The sequence below is a fragment of the Ceraceosorus guamensis genome (genome assembly GCF_003144195.1).
Source record: "Ceraceosorus guamensis strain MCA 4658 unplaced genomic scaffold IE81scaffold_26, whole genome shotgun sequence".
NCBI lineage: Eukaryota > Fungi > Basidiomycota > Exobasidiomycetes > Ceraceosorales > Ceraceosoraceae > Ceraceosorus > Ceraceosorus guamensis.
Window position 1 is genome coordinate 16,271 of NW_020290021.1, and position 12,408 is coordinate 28,678.

The 12,408-nt window shown below is 55.1% G+C and overlaps 6 protein-coding genes across 6 annotated transcripts; 3 read left to right on the top strand and 3 right to left on the bottom strand.

Moving 5' to 3' along the window:
• Window positions 1-149: 149 nt before the first annotated feature.
• On the top strand, window positions 150-2,219 carry IE81DRAFT_112925 (kinase-like protein). The gene is made up of 5 exons (XM_025510109.1): window positions 150-884; window positions 1,018-1,087; window positions 1,176-1,623; window positions 1,710-1,823; window positions 1,953-2,219. Exons 1-5 carry the CDS (start codon window positions 330-332, stop codon window positions 2,116-2,118), a joined length of 1,353 nt encoding a protein of 450 aa, XP_025369885.1. The 5' UTR covers window positions 150-329; the 3' UTR covers window positions 2,119-2,219.
• A 500-nt stretch (window positions 2,220-2,719) lies between these two features.
• Window positions 2,720-3,399, bottom strand: IE81DRAFT_112911 (hypothetical protein). Its single transcript, XM_025510108.1, has one exon. It carries the CDS (start codon window positions 3,252-3,254, stop codon window positions 2,772-2,774), a length of 483 nt encoding a protein of 160 aa, XP_025369886.1. The 5' UTR covers window positions 3,255-3,399; the 3' UTR covers window positions 2,720-2,771.
• On the bottom strand, window positions 3,070-4,872 carry IE81DRAFT_341146 (hypothetical protein). The gene is made up of 2 exons (XM_025515640.1): window positions 4,369-4,872; window positions 3,070-4,276 (listed from the first exon to the last, which is right to left on the bottom strand). The coding sequence occupies exons 1-2, from the start codon at window positions 4,543-4,545 to the stop codon at window positions 3,545-3,547; spliced, it is 909 nt and encodes a 302-aa protein (XP_025369887.1). The 5' UTR covers window positions 4,546-4,872; the 3' UTR covers window positions 3,070-3,544.
• A 503-nt stretch (window positions 4,873-5,375) lies between these two features.
• On the top strand, window positions 5,376-6,382 carry IE81DRAFT_323071 (glutaredoxin-domain-containing protein). The gene has a single exon (XM_025513822.1). It carries the CDS (start codon window positions 5,502-5,504, stop codon window positions 5,904-5,906), a length of 405 nt encoding a protein of 134 aa, XP_025369888.1. The 5' UTR covers window positions 5,376-5,501; the 3' UTR covers window positions 5,907-6,382.
• IE81DRAFT_323072 (putative UBC1-E2 ubiquitin-conjugating enzyme) lies at window positions 6,273-8,430 on the bottom strand. The gene is made up of 6 exons (XM_025513823.1): window positions 7,885-8,430; window positions 7,704-7,777; window positions 7,384-7,443; window positions 6,946-7,293; window positions 6,806-6,864; window positions 6,273-6,682 (listed from the first exon to the last, which is right to left on the bottom strand). Exons 1-6 carry the CDS (start codon window positions 7,973-7,975, stop codon window positions 6,631-6,633), a joined length of 684 nt encoding a protein of 227 aa, XP_025369889.1. The 5' UTR covers window positions 7,976-8,430; the 3' UTR covers window positions 6,273-6,630.
• An 855-nt stretch (window positions 8,431-9,285) lies between these two features.
• On the top strand, window positions 9,286-11,744 carry IE81DRAFT_323074 (aminotransferase). Its single transcript, XM_025513824.1, has 11 exons — window positions 9,286-9,485; window positions 9,552-10,163; window positions 10,267-10,294; window positions 10,357-10,525; window positions 10,638-10,670; window positions 10,756-10,853; window positions 10,923-11,136; window positions 11,221-11,249; window positions 11,326-11,397; window positions 11,467-11,516; window positions 11,585-11,744. The coding sequence occupies exons 1-11, from the start codon at window positions 9,406-9,408 to the stop codon at window positions 11,691-11,693; spliced, it is 1,494 nt and encodes a 497-aa protein (XP_025369890.1). The 5' UTR covers window positions 9,286-9,405; the 3' UTR covers window positions 11,694-11,744.
• Window positions 11,745-12,408: the final 664 nt, after the last annotated feature.

A 12,408-nucleotide genomic window follows, 5' to 3' on the forward strand; every position in this document is an offset into this window, starting at 1 on the left:
TGCAGCGCAATACCTGAACTTGGACATCAATCCCTGAGCAACAGCCAAACTCCTCGCTTTGCTCTGCGGGAGAAGGCGGCCCCAAAGAGGTGCAGAGCTCGATCAAGCCTGGGCTGCAAGCGATCAAGGTGCACACGGAAGCAGTCGACGTCGCGTCAAGTGCAAAGTGCCAGCGAGAAAGTCTTCGGTAAGAGCTTTGGGGCTGCGAGCGAATCGGCGGGAGGGCAGAAGCACTCGCGTTGCCAAGCAGGAAGTCGACTCCAAGTAGCAATAGCAACGGCAACGGCAACGGCAACGGCAACCAAATCGACACCGACAACGACACTCACATGGCTTCTGGATCGGGAACGGGGGTGACGAGCACAGGTAGAGGCGGAGGCGCGACGTCGAGCTATTCAACTCCAGCATCTCTCCTGCCCAGCGCCATCAACGCAGCGCCTTCAGCCTCCTACATCGTCTCTTCCCATCCTCTTTCTTCTTCGGCCTCTTCAAGCATGGGCCCAACAGATTTGGCCCTCTCGCGCTCCTTCATTCCTCGCACGTCTTCTTTGAAAGACAGCATGGAGAGCTACAGAGCTTATCGTGATGAGCGCAAAGAACCGCACGGCGTTCTTCGAACGTATGATATACTCGGATTCCTCAGCAGTGGAACGTATGGACGGGTGTACAAGGCGAGGCTGAAAGAAGACAATGCGCTGGCCTTGAAGAGGAACAGGCGAGCGGCGGGTTCTGGAGCTTTCTCCCGCACGGCAGCTGCGGAGAGAGATGCGAAGATTCTGGCAGAAGAAGAATCGAACGTATTTGCTATCAAAAAGTTCAAACCTGACAAGGAGGAGCAGACCGGCTACACGGGCATCAGTCAGAGCGCAATGAGAGAGATTGCTGTGAGTCGGTCGCAAGAGGTGCGGTGTGGGACCGATGCCTGCGCTCTCGGATGTTCGAAGAGCCATCAGATGCCTCGCCCTTTGATGTTGTCCACACTTCTTCACTGACGCGCCACGTTTCGCTTCAATCCAGCTCAATCGCGAACTGAGCCACATCAACCTCGTCACGCTGCGGGAGGTCATCTTGGAGGACAAGGCAATCTGTGGGTGTGCTGCGATCCTGCATTGCGCGTCATTGTTTCCAAAGCTCGTCTGATAGTCCGCCTCGCCTCATCTCGTTATCCACCGCAGACATGGTCTTTGCCTACGCCGAGCACGATCTGCTTCAATTGATTCATCATCACCACGTCACTCTACGAAGCTCCATCTCCTCTGCCGTTCTGAAGTCCATCCTTCATCAGCTTCTCTACGGTCTGTCCTACCTGCACTCCCACGCCGTGCTACATCGAGACCTCAAACCCGCCAACATTCTCCTGACCTCTTCAGGCATCCTCAAAATAGCTGATCTGGGTCTGGCTAGGCTCTCCTCGCAACCTTTGCAGAGCTTGTATACGGGGGACAAGGTGGTAGTCACCATCTGGTACAGGAGTCCTGAGCTGCTGCTGGGAGCCAGACACTATGGTACCGCCGTGGATGTTTGGGCAGTGGGCTGCATTTGGGGAGAGTTGCTGGCACTCAGACCCATGTTCAAGGGTGATGAGGCTAAGGGGGACGGCAAGAAGGGCACACCTTTTCAAGGGTCAGTAGCTGCGCGTTGCGTTCTTTGACCGCGTCGTGTTGAATCGACCCCTCTTCGAACGTGCTCCACGTCGCCTTCGTCCGCAGTGACCAGCTCAAGAGGATCGTCGAAGTGTTGGGCACACCTACGAAAGATAGGTGGAACGACATTGATTTGATGCCAGAGTACAAGACTTGGTGGCCACACCTCCGTCTTGAAGGGTGCGTGCGAGTCATTTCTTCTTAATCAGCAGGCTTTCAACTCTTGAGTGTCACTGACTTCCAAGATGACTTGTCCCCAACCGCTCTGGGCATTCTTCTCCCAAAATCTGTATAAATCTGTATCGACAGATACCCGGGCGCCCTGTATCACTGGTACACCGTTCGCGCAAAGACATCGTCTGGCTTCGACCTGCTGGAGAACTTATTGCAATACGATCCTGCCAAGAGACTCTCGGCTGCTCAAGCTTTGGATCATCCCTGGTTCAAGGAGATGCCTTTGCCCACTGCCGAGTAAGTCGAGACGTTTCAAAGCACATGTGCTTCTTGCACAGAGCGCCTGGCTTCTCATGAAAAATGTCAAGGATGTTTTGTTGATGTCTGACTGGCTTCTCGGTCTCCAAGCGCATTTGCCTCGCTGGACAGGAGCACAGATACATATCCTAAACGTAGGCTGATCAAGGACGAAACGGACACAAAGATGGTTCCGGTAGTCGCAGCTCCCAGCACCAACACCACCATTGGTGGTATGGCCAATATCGTCGGAGCAGCTGGAGGAGGAGGAGGAAGCGGGCTTGGCGTAGCAGCAGCAGCAGCTCCTGGACCGACGGGGGCTCTTCCCATGAGCATCGGTGGTGTGGCCCCAGGCGGAGCTGCAGGAAGCGCAACGCAATCGCAGCATCCTGGCCAGATACAAACGCAGCATTCCAGCAGCACTTCTATCCTTAGCGATCCACCCTTGCCGACCGAGACGAGCGGCAGCGGGGCGAACAAGACTGGACTCGTCGCTACTGCTATTGGAAACTCTAGCGCTGGAAGGGAAAGGAAGAAGGCTAGAAGGGATTGAGCGACCGACTTTTTGAGCTTTGTTGAACGCGAACGACTTGAGAGCGCCTCGGCCTCGGTCTCGATCTCTTGTTACTGGCGAAATTTCGACTGCATCGCCCTGCTTCAGCAGAGACGACGGCAGCAGCATCCAAAGGGAGGAAGAGGACAGAACTGCAAGCCTGGTGCAGACACTCCCACTACGTCCAGACCTTTCGGATGTCTCAAAGCGTCTTTCAAGCAAGTCACCCACTCTTGTATTCGCGATGCCTGCGCAGATAGAATTGTACTCCACTCACATTGACCCTCGCAAAGAGACCTCTGAATACGGTACAAGAGCTGTACCCGTCTTTCAACGACCCATAACGTCTTGCCAGGCACAAAATTCGTCCGACTTTTGTCGAGCGCACAATTGCCAAAATGCGAGTCATTGGTTTCAATAGGTAGCACGATCTTTTGCTCGATTGTGCGAATTGCGATGACAGTACAAGTACAGTATTGCGTGGCTTTCCGGAGCTTGCAAGGCCCAAAAGATGCGACGAGGTGCTGAATTGAGACCTCGGCTTGACTGCCATGACGCTCGCGAATTCGGCCCAATCTTGCGAGCATATGAAGCTGCGGCGAAGAACAGTTGTTCTCGCTTTTTCACAGTGCTCGACGAAGGATTCCAGTGCCGATGAGATGTCCGGAGGCCCTGTGCAGATGCGCTGGATGAGCGAAGCTCGGACTACTTGTGGCCATTTACAAGAGGCGCCATCATCGATCTTTGAAGACCGAAAGGATACGGACGGCGAGACAAAGACCGCAGAGAGGCCCTGCTGGGCCATGCTGAAGCGTTTTGGAAGAGTCGCTACGCCGTCGGAGCTGCGGTAGGTTGCCCACGGGCAGCGCGAACAGTTCTACGCTTGCCTCTTGCGCTTCCTCGTCTTTCCCTCGTCATTGCGAGTACGCGTTGATGCGTCCCCGCCCAAACTCTTCCGAGACCTCTCTGCTTTCCTCTCTTTCTTCTTCTTCTTCTTTTTCTTCTTATCCCCCTCCTCCGTCCTCGCATCTCCATCTCTCGGTTTGGTTGTATCACCTGACCCAAGCTCTAGTTTCGCATCGCGCAACTTCTCTTCTTCACCGCTATTAGCCGTCAAACTCCCCACTTTAGCATTCTGTTCCTCTTTCTTGCGCCTCTTGGCTTCTCTTCGAGCTCTTCTTTCCTCTTTCTCCCTCTTCTCAGCCTCTTTCACCCGTAGCCGCTCCATCCTCCTCTGCGCTTTATCCTCCTTCTGTGCGCTCTTCATCTGCATCGGCACCGGCACCACCGCTGCCTCCTTCTCTTTCCGCGCAGTCAGCCTGGGCGGTGCCTCGCTGCCACTCGAAGCGGCTTCCTTTCGAGAAGTTGAGGGCGCGGCGTTCAACATTGCGCTCTCCTTTTCTCTTTGCTTCTCGCTCCATTCCAGATGCACTTTGCCCCTAACGAAGCCGGCCATGAGGGCTTTCTTGGCCGATTCCCTCTTGGCTGAAGCGATCAGAGAGAGGCGTGCTGCGCTCGTAGTAGACGTGGGAGTGAAGGATGAGGATGGCGCAGTATTAGTTTGAGGCGATGAAGCAGCCGAGGGCAGCGCTAAAGCTTTTGCTGATGCCTTTGTCGCAAAGAGAGCAGGGCAAGACATCATCGTGTTGTCAGTCAAAGGAAGCCACGTCTCTTTCATTGGCGCACTGTCATAATGCGCACCTCGAACAGACAATCCCACCATTCGTTCGCCCTGTCTCTATCTTTGCCGATCCCTTTGAGACCCCTCTTTTGAGGAATGGCGAGCGGCTTCTTCAAGCCTGATCCGTTCAATCCCAAAGGGTTGCCTTGGCCCGCCCAGCCTTGAGATTGCATATACGTGCTTGTATTGAGAGGCATGGTGAACCTTCTAAGCACGAGTGTATGCTGAGCTGTTGTGAGTGTGAGTTCCGGCTACAACGCTCAGTCTCTTGCGTGGTCCTGCTGCAAGTGGTGTTCCGGAACGCGCCTCGATGGGATGACCTTGTCTTCAGTCTCGGATGGCTCGGTAGACAGAGCTGGCTAGCGCTCCTCACGACCAGATCGTCGTGAGGCTTGAAGGTTGGAGACCTGATGCTTTCTCCCTTCCTTTGGCGCAATCGCTCCCGCAGGATTGCTCCTACGAATTGGTGACTGGTGTGCGATCTCCCATGGAGGTGCACCACAGCCTTGAATCGCGTTTCAGCTCCACTCGGAACAGACGACTTCGAAAATCAAAATCTTGAATCAAGAATAATTTTTGAATGCATGGCAACTCACGCACATCGGAGTGTGTGGACGCAGACGAACACGTGACCGTCAACAGCCCACGTGATTTTGCGTCATTTACGCGGCAGCCAACGCGGCCTCCACATCCTCTTCTGTCAGCATCAGCGAGGGAGCGGACGATTGTCGGCGCGCAACGCACCGCGGCCCGTAAGCGGGGGCCGCGTTGATCATCATCATGCCATTGTGCCGTGTGCTAAGCTTATGTCCGTGCGGGCCTTTTGTCAGAGCGAAAAGTCTCGCGCATCGGACGCAGCGTCATGCTCACTTCGAACGCATCGCATCCGCACATCATTGCGTTCTCCACCATCCAATCCAAATCGCAATACCTACCAAGCAATCTCAAGGTCGTCCATTCCAGACGTCCTTACCAACCCGAACATTCTATTCAAGCTGGGTCAATTAATTTCCTACTTTAAAATCACCCCTTGGTCCTCCTTGGACGAAGAGGCCAAAATGTCGGCTCAGAAGATTGTAGAGGACCTGATCAAGAGCACTACGGTTGCCGTGTTCAGCAAGAGCTACTGCCCTTGTGAGTCGCCCTTCAGAGAATGTGTGATGGAAAGAGGGAAAACGGGAGACGCATGTTTCTGAGGAGAAGGGCGCAAAGTTATGGACAGTCTCGCACGTCATACAGCCGTAGGAGAAGCAAGACCTCGGCACTGCTTCACCAGATCACCTTTCACGTGCAGCATACTGACCTCCCTGCATTGGCATCTCGCGCATTCACAGACTGCTCCCGCGTCAAGTCCGCTCTTCCCTCTCTGGGCGCTCAGTTCAAAGTGCTGGAGCTGGACCAAGAATCTTCGGGATCGGAGTACCAGTCCTACCTGGCCGAAAAGACGGGTCAGAGGACCGTTCCCAACGTGTTCGTCAACGGCAAACACGTGGGAGGTTGCGATGACTTTTTCAAGGCTCAGAGCTCGGGAGAGCTGAGCAAGTTGATTGGTGCTTGATGCGGATACGATGCCTCGACCTGGAGCAGGAACAGGCAGGCGAAGGCCTGTTCTAGCAGCATCAGGTTGAAGAGCGGTGGTGTGCAAGAAGACTGGAGATCGTTCTCAAGACGTCAATGGATCAGCATCATCCGCAACGTCCTGGCCACTTTTCTGCTGTCCAACCACTCCTGTCGTGCTCCCTCTGCTCTACCACATCTGCGCCCTCTCGATCTGCATTGAATCGAACATAACCGCTCCATGTTCTGTTGCTTCATCATAGGTGCCCGCTGGTTAGTCTTAGCCTTTTCGTCTCTGGCAACATTTGCACTTCTTGCATGTTCGCTTGTGTCACGCAAATGAACAGCTCAAAGATGGCGCAGGCGAGGCGTTTGCGCTAGGGAAATGGATGACATTCCTTGCCTTTCTTGCGCCCAATGGCGCGATGCAAGGTGAGACTTCGCGTTTGCAAGGGAGAACAGGGAGCGGAATCGATTATGGGGGGGATGGATCGCTTTGGCCGCGTATAGCAGTCGGCTAGTCTTAGCAGGGTTGATGCTCGATGGCGGCCTTGAATGGCGGAGCAGTCTGCCACGCTTGCTGCTTGCACAGATGTGCCAGTCTAAGTTTGAGACGGACACTTCTACGCGGTGCCTTCGCTATCTGCTTCGTGAGGCGCTTTGACTGCTTTGCTTGCAGCTAGGAGGCATGCACCGGAATCAAGCGCGATGTGGAGGCGCGATGCTCAAGCGCTCAAGAGAGCATTGAGAACTTGCTCATCCGTCACGTTGCGGACGCTACCCACAGGGACGTGGACGATAGAGCGTTACACGAATCATTTATAGTTAGCATGCTGTCAAGTGCAAGGACACGCCCTCATCCCGGGACCGCCCGTTGCCCCTTCTGCCCCTTGGACTCACTTGTCGCCCTTGTAGTTGAGCTTCTTGAGCACTTCTATCACTTGTTTCCTTGTGAAGCCCTGTATGGAGGCAGAGACGGAAGCCAAATTTGTTAGGATGCCCGGTGCGGCTGACGCCTAGAAGCCCGTCCGAGCACTCACCATGTCCTCGAAATTCTTGACATGCTGAGGCTCCAGCCCCGCCGTTCTGACCTCGTCCACCTCCACTTCCTTGGTCTTGTTCTTGTTGGCATTCGCTTTCGACGACGAGCCGGAAGGTCCACCCGCGTACAGCTCGCACCAATACCTGGCCGTGTTTTCCGCGTCTTTCTTGTCCTTCATGAAGTGTTGTGCAACGGCAGCATCCTGAGGGTCTGTATACTCAGGAGAGACCAAAAGCGATCGGAGAGAGATCAAGGTTGATTTGAGAGTGAGGACGGGCGACCAAGCATTCTTCAGAATATCCAGACAAATGAATCCGGTTGCCGAGGAGACGTTGGGATGATATATCTGTGGAAATGCGAAGCTGGCCTGTCAGAAAACAGAGATCGGGAAAACCCGCATAGCTAGCCCAAACAGCCCAATAGCACAACGACTGACCTTGGTGATGAAGCGCATCTGGATAGGCTGAAATGGGTACTGCTCGGGAATGACCACATCCTTGTAGGTGAAGCGGGACAAGCGATGGGGGGTGAGCACAGCTTGAGGGGTAGCTCTACAGGGCAGCAAGACATCCGACGCCGCGCTTTGTATTGTCGTGCCGAAATACTCGGAGGCAACGATCACCTCCTGGCTGCTGGTGGTAGTGGTCGCCCACACCGAGTGGTCATCGTGGAGCTTCGATCGTTTGCGCCCTCGAGTGTTGCGTCAAAGGAGCGAGGAGGGGGACAATGCAACTGCGCTAGCAGCTCGCAACTCACCACGTCGAAGGTGCCGCTCTCATAGATACTACCTTCTGGTCCTTTGAACGTCCCTTTCAAATGAAAAGGTGAGTCTGTTGTAATGGTCACGCAGTCCGAGTCGACATCAGTAAGGAGGAGCAGCCTGAGCCTGATCACCGGTCTCCTTCGACGCTTGTATGTGCGCCGAACTATGACTCACCGCCTACCAGCTGAATGGAGACTCCGCTAGCTGGATCTGACTGAATGTCCACGATCTCCTTGTTGACACGTCGGGTACGAGGATCCGACATCTTGAGCAGAGTCACGCGGCAGCGGACAATGGAAGTGCTGTACTCCCTCCTGTCCCACGTTCCTTTTAATGACCTCCTCTCCTACCGATGCGAGGTGGCTGTGGCGCTGGTAGTGGGCGTGTCGACGTGGATGGTAGTCCAAAGAGCTTGTGATCTCGAGACTGTGGAGGCGCGCGATGCGACGAAAAGGATCGAGGCTGGACTCTAGCTCCTTGCGACGCACCGCGGCCTCCGGTTGGGACAAGTTCTGCTTTCGATGAGAGTCTGGGTGAAGTGATACTGAGCGAGGATCCTCTACGCAAGCACAAGGCAGATTGGAGGAGAGTCGGCTGGTTCCACCTTCACCTGTTCAAGCTCATCGCGTCGATCACGATCGGGCTCTTGACTGACGGTGAGTGGTTCTAGAAGCAATCCGTGATTTGATCAGTCAAGAGTGTTTCTCATTCGTGATTGCGTTGCTCCTCGCGACTCTCTCTGACTCGCGTTGCTTATTCATAAGCCATCGGCAAGCACGCCTCACAAAAACGCCTTGGCTTAGCGCGTGCTACAAAAGCAGGGCGCAATCAGGTGGAGGACGACCGAGCGTCGAGCGCCACGCGTGGCACGGAAGCGTGTGTATCGTACGAGACAGCCCACAGAGATGCACCTCTCTTTATCACGTGATCTTCACCACCGACGCGATTTTCTTTCGTGCGCAAAACAAATTCGAAATCCGGTTCGCGGTGGGCCGCCATTCATACAATCAGCAGTCTCGACTCTCGCAATCATGTGACCCCTCTTCCCACTTCGCTCCAACCCTGGCTCAATCTCGAATGATGACACTTCTTGGTGACACCTCGCATGTGGTGATGATGGTGATCAGTCGGGACTTTGGACCGGCGGCGCAGGACGGCGCAGTCCCATGCATCATGCATATTGGCGCCGCGCTCTCTCGCCTTACCGCCGGTATAAGGGCGATCGCTCGAGCTACATAGCGCGTGCTGAGGCCTGCATTATGCGCGTGTGCCGGCGGAGCGCACGGACCTTGAACGCTCTTCTCCGCTTCGGCACGGTGGTGGACCTTGTGTGTGCAGTCACATCTACGAAATGCGGGTAATGTGAATCAAGAATGTGTAGACTGACTGGCGTTTAGAGCATGCAGCTAGCTCAGCTTGAAGCACCGCTCAAAGGGCAGGCTTTTGTGCCGCATCCGCGGTGCAGGCCGGGTCCCAGCGCACATGCTGGCAAAGGCGCGGTGATGGCGTCGAAAACAGATTTACGATGTGCGCTTGCTGAAACTGCTGACTGCGCGCCGGTCGGCACCGCATGCACGAGGTTGCTCGTTCACCTGTCACCACGTCGCACGCAGTCTGGAGCACGAGAGCTCTTTCTCTCCATCATCGCATCTAGCCTCGTCGCTCTCATCCCATCATTCGACCGCAGCCTTTGCCATGTCCGAAGCTCCTAAGCATGGCGTGCAGCGCTTGCATTCTTTCAAGGATGTCGCGCAAGCAGTCCTAGAGAACATCAGGTGAGCTCGATCTACTGCTAAGCGGCTATTCAGCTTTGCAACATCACTAATCTCGACTTTGCGCAGACATGAGTCGCAGTCGGAAGCACATCGCCTCTTCCGTGAGCAGCCAGGTCATCAAGACTTGACGAGCAAGCAACCAGCCAAGCACATCGTTCCAGGCATAGAGCAGCCAGGATCTGTCGGTGTGGTGTACGTGACAGAGCGCGCTGCTGCCAATGGCTTCAAAGCCGGGGCCAAAGACTGGGCCAACTTTGGACAAGGTGCTCCCGAGACGACAGACCTAGAGGGAGGCTGTCCAAGACCTACAGTCCTCGATCTCTCGGCTTTCGGTGACGACATTCACGAGTACGGACCTACCACTGGTATCACGGAGCTACGACAAAAGGTGGCAGATTATTACAACCACACTTTCCGTCAGAACAAGCCGAAGAAGATCGAAGCTGCCAACATTGCCATCGTGCCGGGAGGCAGAGCTGGCTTGGCACGGATCATGAGCGTACTGGGACCGGTGCTGCTTGGCTATAGTCACCTAGACTATGCAGCGTATGAACCTCTGCTTGGCATGAGTCAGGTTCAGGGTGTTCCCATGCAGCTAGAAGAGTCGAAGCGCTTCAAGGTAACCGCTGCCGACCTCGAAGCAGAGGTCAAAGCACGAGGTCTGACTACCCTTCTGCTGTGAGTTTGGAGGTGCCCGTCTCTCTGTATGCGAGGTGACCAGCACACAACCAGCTCACCCTTCAGAGGCGGCCGTTGCTGTTGCTACTGCTGTCACTCTCAGCTCCAATCCTCGCAACCCCACCGGTCAAGTGAGTATGCTTCTGATTGTCAGCCAGAGCGAAAGCGAGTCTGACGCGTTCTTCCCCTTCAGATTATTGAAGGCCAAGAATTGAAAGACGTGGTTGACATGTCCAGCAGGCTCGATGTCACAACCATCATGGACGAATTCTACAGCCACTATCTTCTTGAAGGGGAACTTGGGCGCTCTGTGAGCGCCATGGAGTACATTGATGACATAGAGGAGAGCAATGTTGTCCTCGGTGCGTGGTTGAGGCATGGACTTCTCCGTGGAGCGCCCCTCTGCGCCTCAAATTTGTTTTCTTGCGTTCCACGTGCTAATAAATGTCTACTCCTCGCTTTGCCCCCCTCCAGTCGATGGACTGACCAAGAACGCGCGCTTACCAGGTGTGTTTCTCGGCTCTCGACATTTGTCTCGTGATGAAGCTGCTTCTCTCATTCTCTCTCCCCAATGTCTACCGTACAATCTCAGGCTGGCGTGTATGCTGGGTCTCGGGTCCGCGCGACCTTATTTCTGCCATTGGCGCCGTGGGATCATATTTAGATGGTGGGGCCTCCCATCCCATGCAGGTGGGTCGTGTACTTTCCCGCCTTTTTCGTCTGAAGGCTCAAATTCCCTTCCTGACGTGTCTGGTGCAGGTCTTCGCCCTGCCGATGCTGGATCTCGATCGCATTGCGCAAGACCGACTCGCCTTGCAGAAGCACTTCCGCATGAAGAGGGACCATGTGCTCAAACGCCTCGCAAAGATGGGACTGCCCGTCAATGTGCCGCCTGTCGCGACATTCTACATCTGGCTCGACCTCAAGCCGTTGCCGCCTCCGCTCAATAGCGGCCTCGTTTTTGCTGAAGAGCGTGAGTCGCGCGCGCCTCTCCAGCTTTGATGGTCGTGTCCGATGGTTCGCTGATTCTGGCTACGTGCCCCGCACGCTTTTGCAGTGCTCAAGGAGAAAGCGATTGTGACGCCCGTAAGTCCTGAGACCGCCGCAGAACTCGCTGGACCAAGCTGATGCTTTCAAGCTGTCGATTTTCTGTCTGCTTCAGGGCATCTTCTTCGACATCAACCCGGGACACAGGCGCAATATTGTGGACTCACCTTGCGAAAGCTACATCAGAGTGCGTGGAGAGGAGGGAAGCAGCGAGAGGGCCTGTCTGCTGTGCTGATGTCAAAGTCTAACTGCACAGATCTCTTTCGGGCCCAAGCTCGAAGAGCTGGATAGAGGTCTCGATGCCTTGTGAGCCTGTTTCTGCAACTGCCTTCAATAGGACATGGTCTGATGCTTCCAATCATTTTCTTTCGTAGCGAGCGAGTGCTCGCCAAGGCCGCTAAAGGGGACGCGAGCCTCGGCACCAACTACGCAAAGGCTGACCCGAGCAAGAAGCATGAGGTCACGCCGCAAGCGCACGCTTAGAATGACCGGCACTATCGACTTTTTGCCCAAGTTCGAGCACCCCCCCCCCCCCCCCCCCCCCCCCCCCCCCCCCCCCCCCCCCCCTTTCCCCCTACTCCCCCTAACCTTGTCAAGGTCACATCTGATATCTGATGCTCTATGTCGATTGTCGATCTATATGCGATGTGCCCAGAATGCTTTTATTATTGTGTTCTGACTCGTCTGCTCTTTCTCGAGCATTCTTGCTGTCGTGTGCTCCTCGTCGGCCGCTTTGAGTCATGAAGTGACCGCGAATTCAGCACTGGCAAAATGACGGCGAGTGATACTGTAGCCTCGGATGTAAGCGGGCTTCTAAGATGCCGAAGGGTGCATCTCTCCTTGTGCCTCGCAACGTCACTTTGCAAGATCGTGGACGCGCCACGCGCGAAGGAATGCGGTCATCATGAGCAAGAAGAAGACGTATGGCGAGCCCGAAATGCGGGAGCTCAGCAGGTAGGCAGCAATCAGGAACGCAGCACCGCTATAGCATGCATATGATGAATGCAATTAGCTGTAGGCGGCGAGCAAAGATGTGGAGAAGGAAGCAAAACAACGCGATGCGCGCTCGGCCGCATTTCGGTCTCCAATTCCGCGCTAAAATGGGATTTGTGATTCTAGCGCGCGCGTGCGTGTGAGGGAATCGCGCTCGCGAAGAAACAAGTCAGAAAAGTCACACATCAGTGTGGGGCAGCGCGGC

Bases quoted from the DNA above. Each gene is read 5' to 3' on its own strand.
- IE81DRAFT_323071 (XM_025513822.1), top strand. From the start codon at position 5,502: ATGTGTGATGGAAAGAGGGAAAACGGGAGACGCATGTTTCTGAGGAGA.
- IE81DRAFT_112925 (XM_025510109.1), top strand. From the start codon at position 330: ATGGCTTCTGGATCGGGAACGGGGGTGACGAGCACAGGTAGAGGCGGA. The intron at 1,088-1,175 runs GTGGGTGTGCTG...TATCCACCGCAG, and splicing joins CTTGGAGGACAAGGCAATCT to ACATGGTCTTTGCCTACGCC. The intron at 1,824-1,952 runs GTGCGTGCGAGT...CTGTATCGACAG, and splicing joins CCACACCTCCGTCTTGAAGG to ATACCCGGGCGCCCTGTATC.
- IE81DRAFT_323072 (XM_025513823.1), bottom strand. From the start codon at position 7,975: ATGTCGGATCCTCGTACCCGACGTGTCAACAAGGAGATCGTGGACATT. The intron at 7,778-7,884 runs GTGAGTCATAGT...CCATTACAACAG, and splicing joins CTCCATTCAGCTGGTAGGCG to ACTCACCTTTTCATTTGAAA. The intron at 6,683-6,805 runs GTGAGTCCAAGG...CCCTGTGGGTAG, and splicing joins CTCAACTACAAGGGCGACAA to CGTCCGCAACGTGACGGATG.
- IE81DRAFT_323074 (XM_025513824.1), top strand. From the start codon at position 9,406: ATGTCCGAAGCTCCTAAGCATGGCGTGCAGCGCTTGCATTCTTTCAAG. The intron at 10,164-10,266 runs GTGAGTTTGGAG...TGTCACTCTCAG, and splicing joins GGTCTGACTACCCTTCTGCT to CTCCAATCCTCGCAACCCCA. The intron at 10,671-10,755 runs GTGTGTTTCTCG...GTACAATCTCAG, and splicing joins CAAGAACGCGCGCTTACCAG to GCTGGCGTGTATGCTGGGTC.
- IE81DRAFT_341146 (XM_025515640.1), bottom strand. From the start codon at position 4,545: ATGCCTCTCAATACAAGCACGTATATGCAATCTCAAGGCTGGGCGGGC. The intron at 4,277-4,368 runs GTGCGCATTATG...TTTGCGACAAAG, and splicing joins GGTGGGATTGTCTGTTCGAG to GCATCAGCAAAAGCTTTAGC.
- IE81DRAFT_112911 (XM_025510108.1), bottom strand. From the start codon at position 3,254: ATGCTCGCAAGATTGGGCCGAATTCGCGAGCGTCATGGCAGTCAAGCC.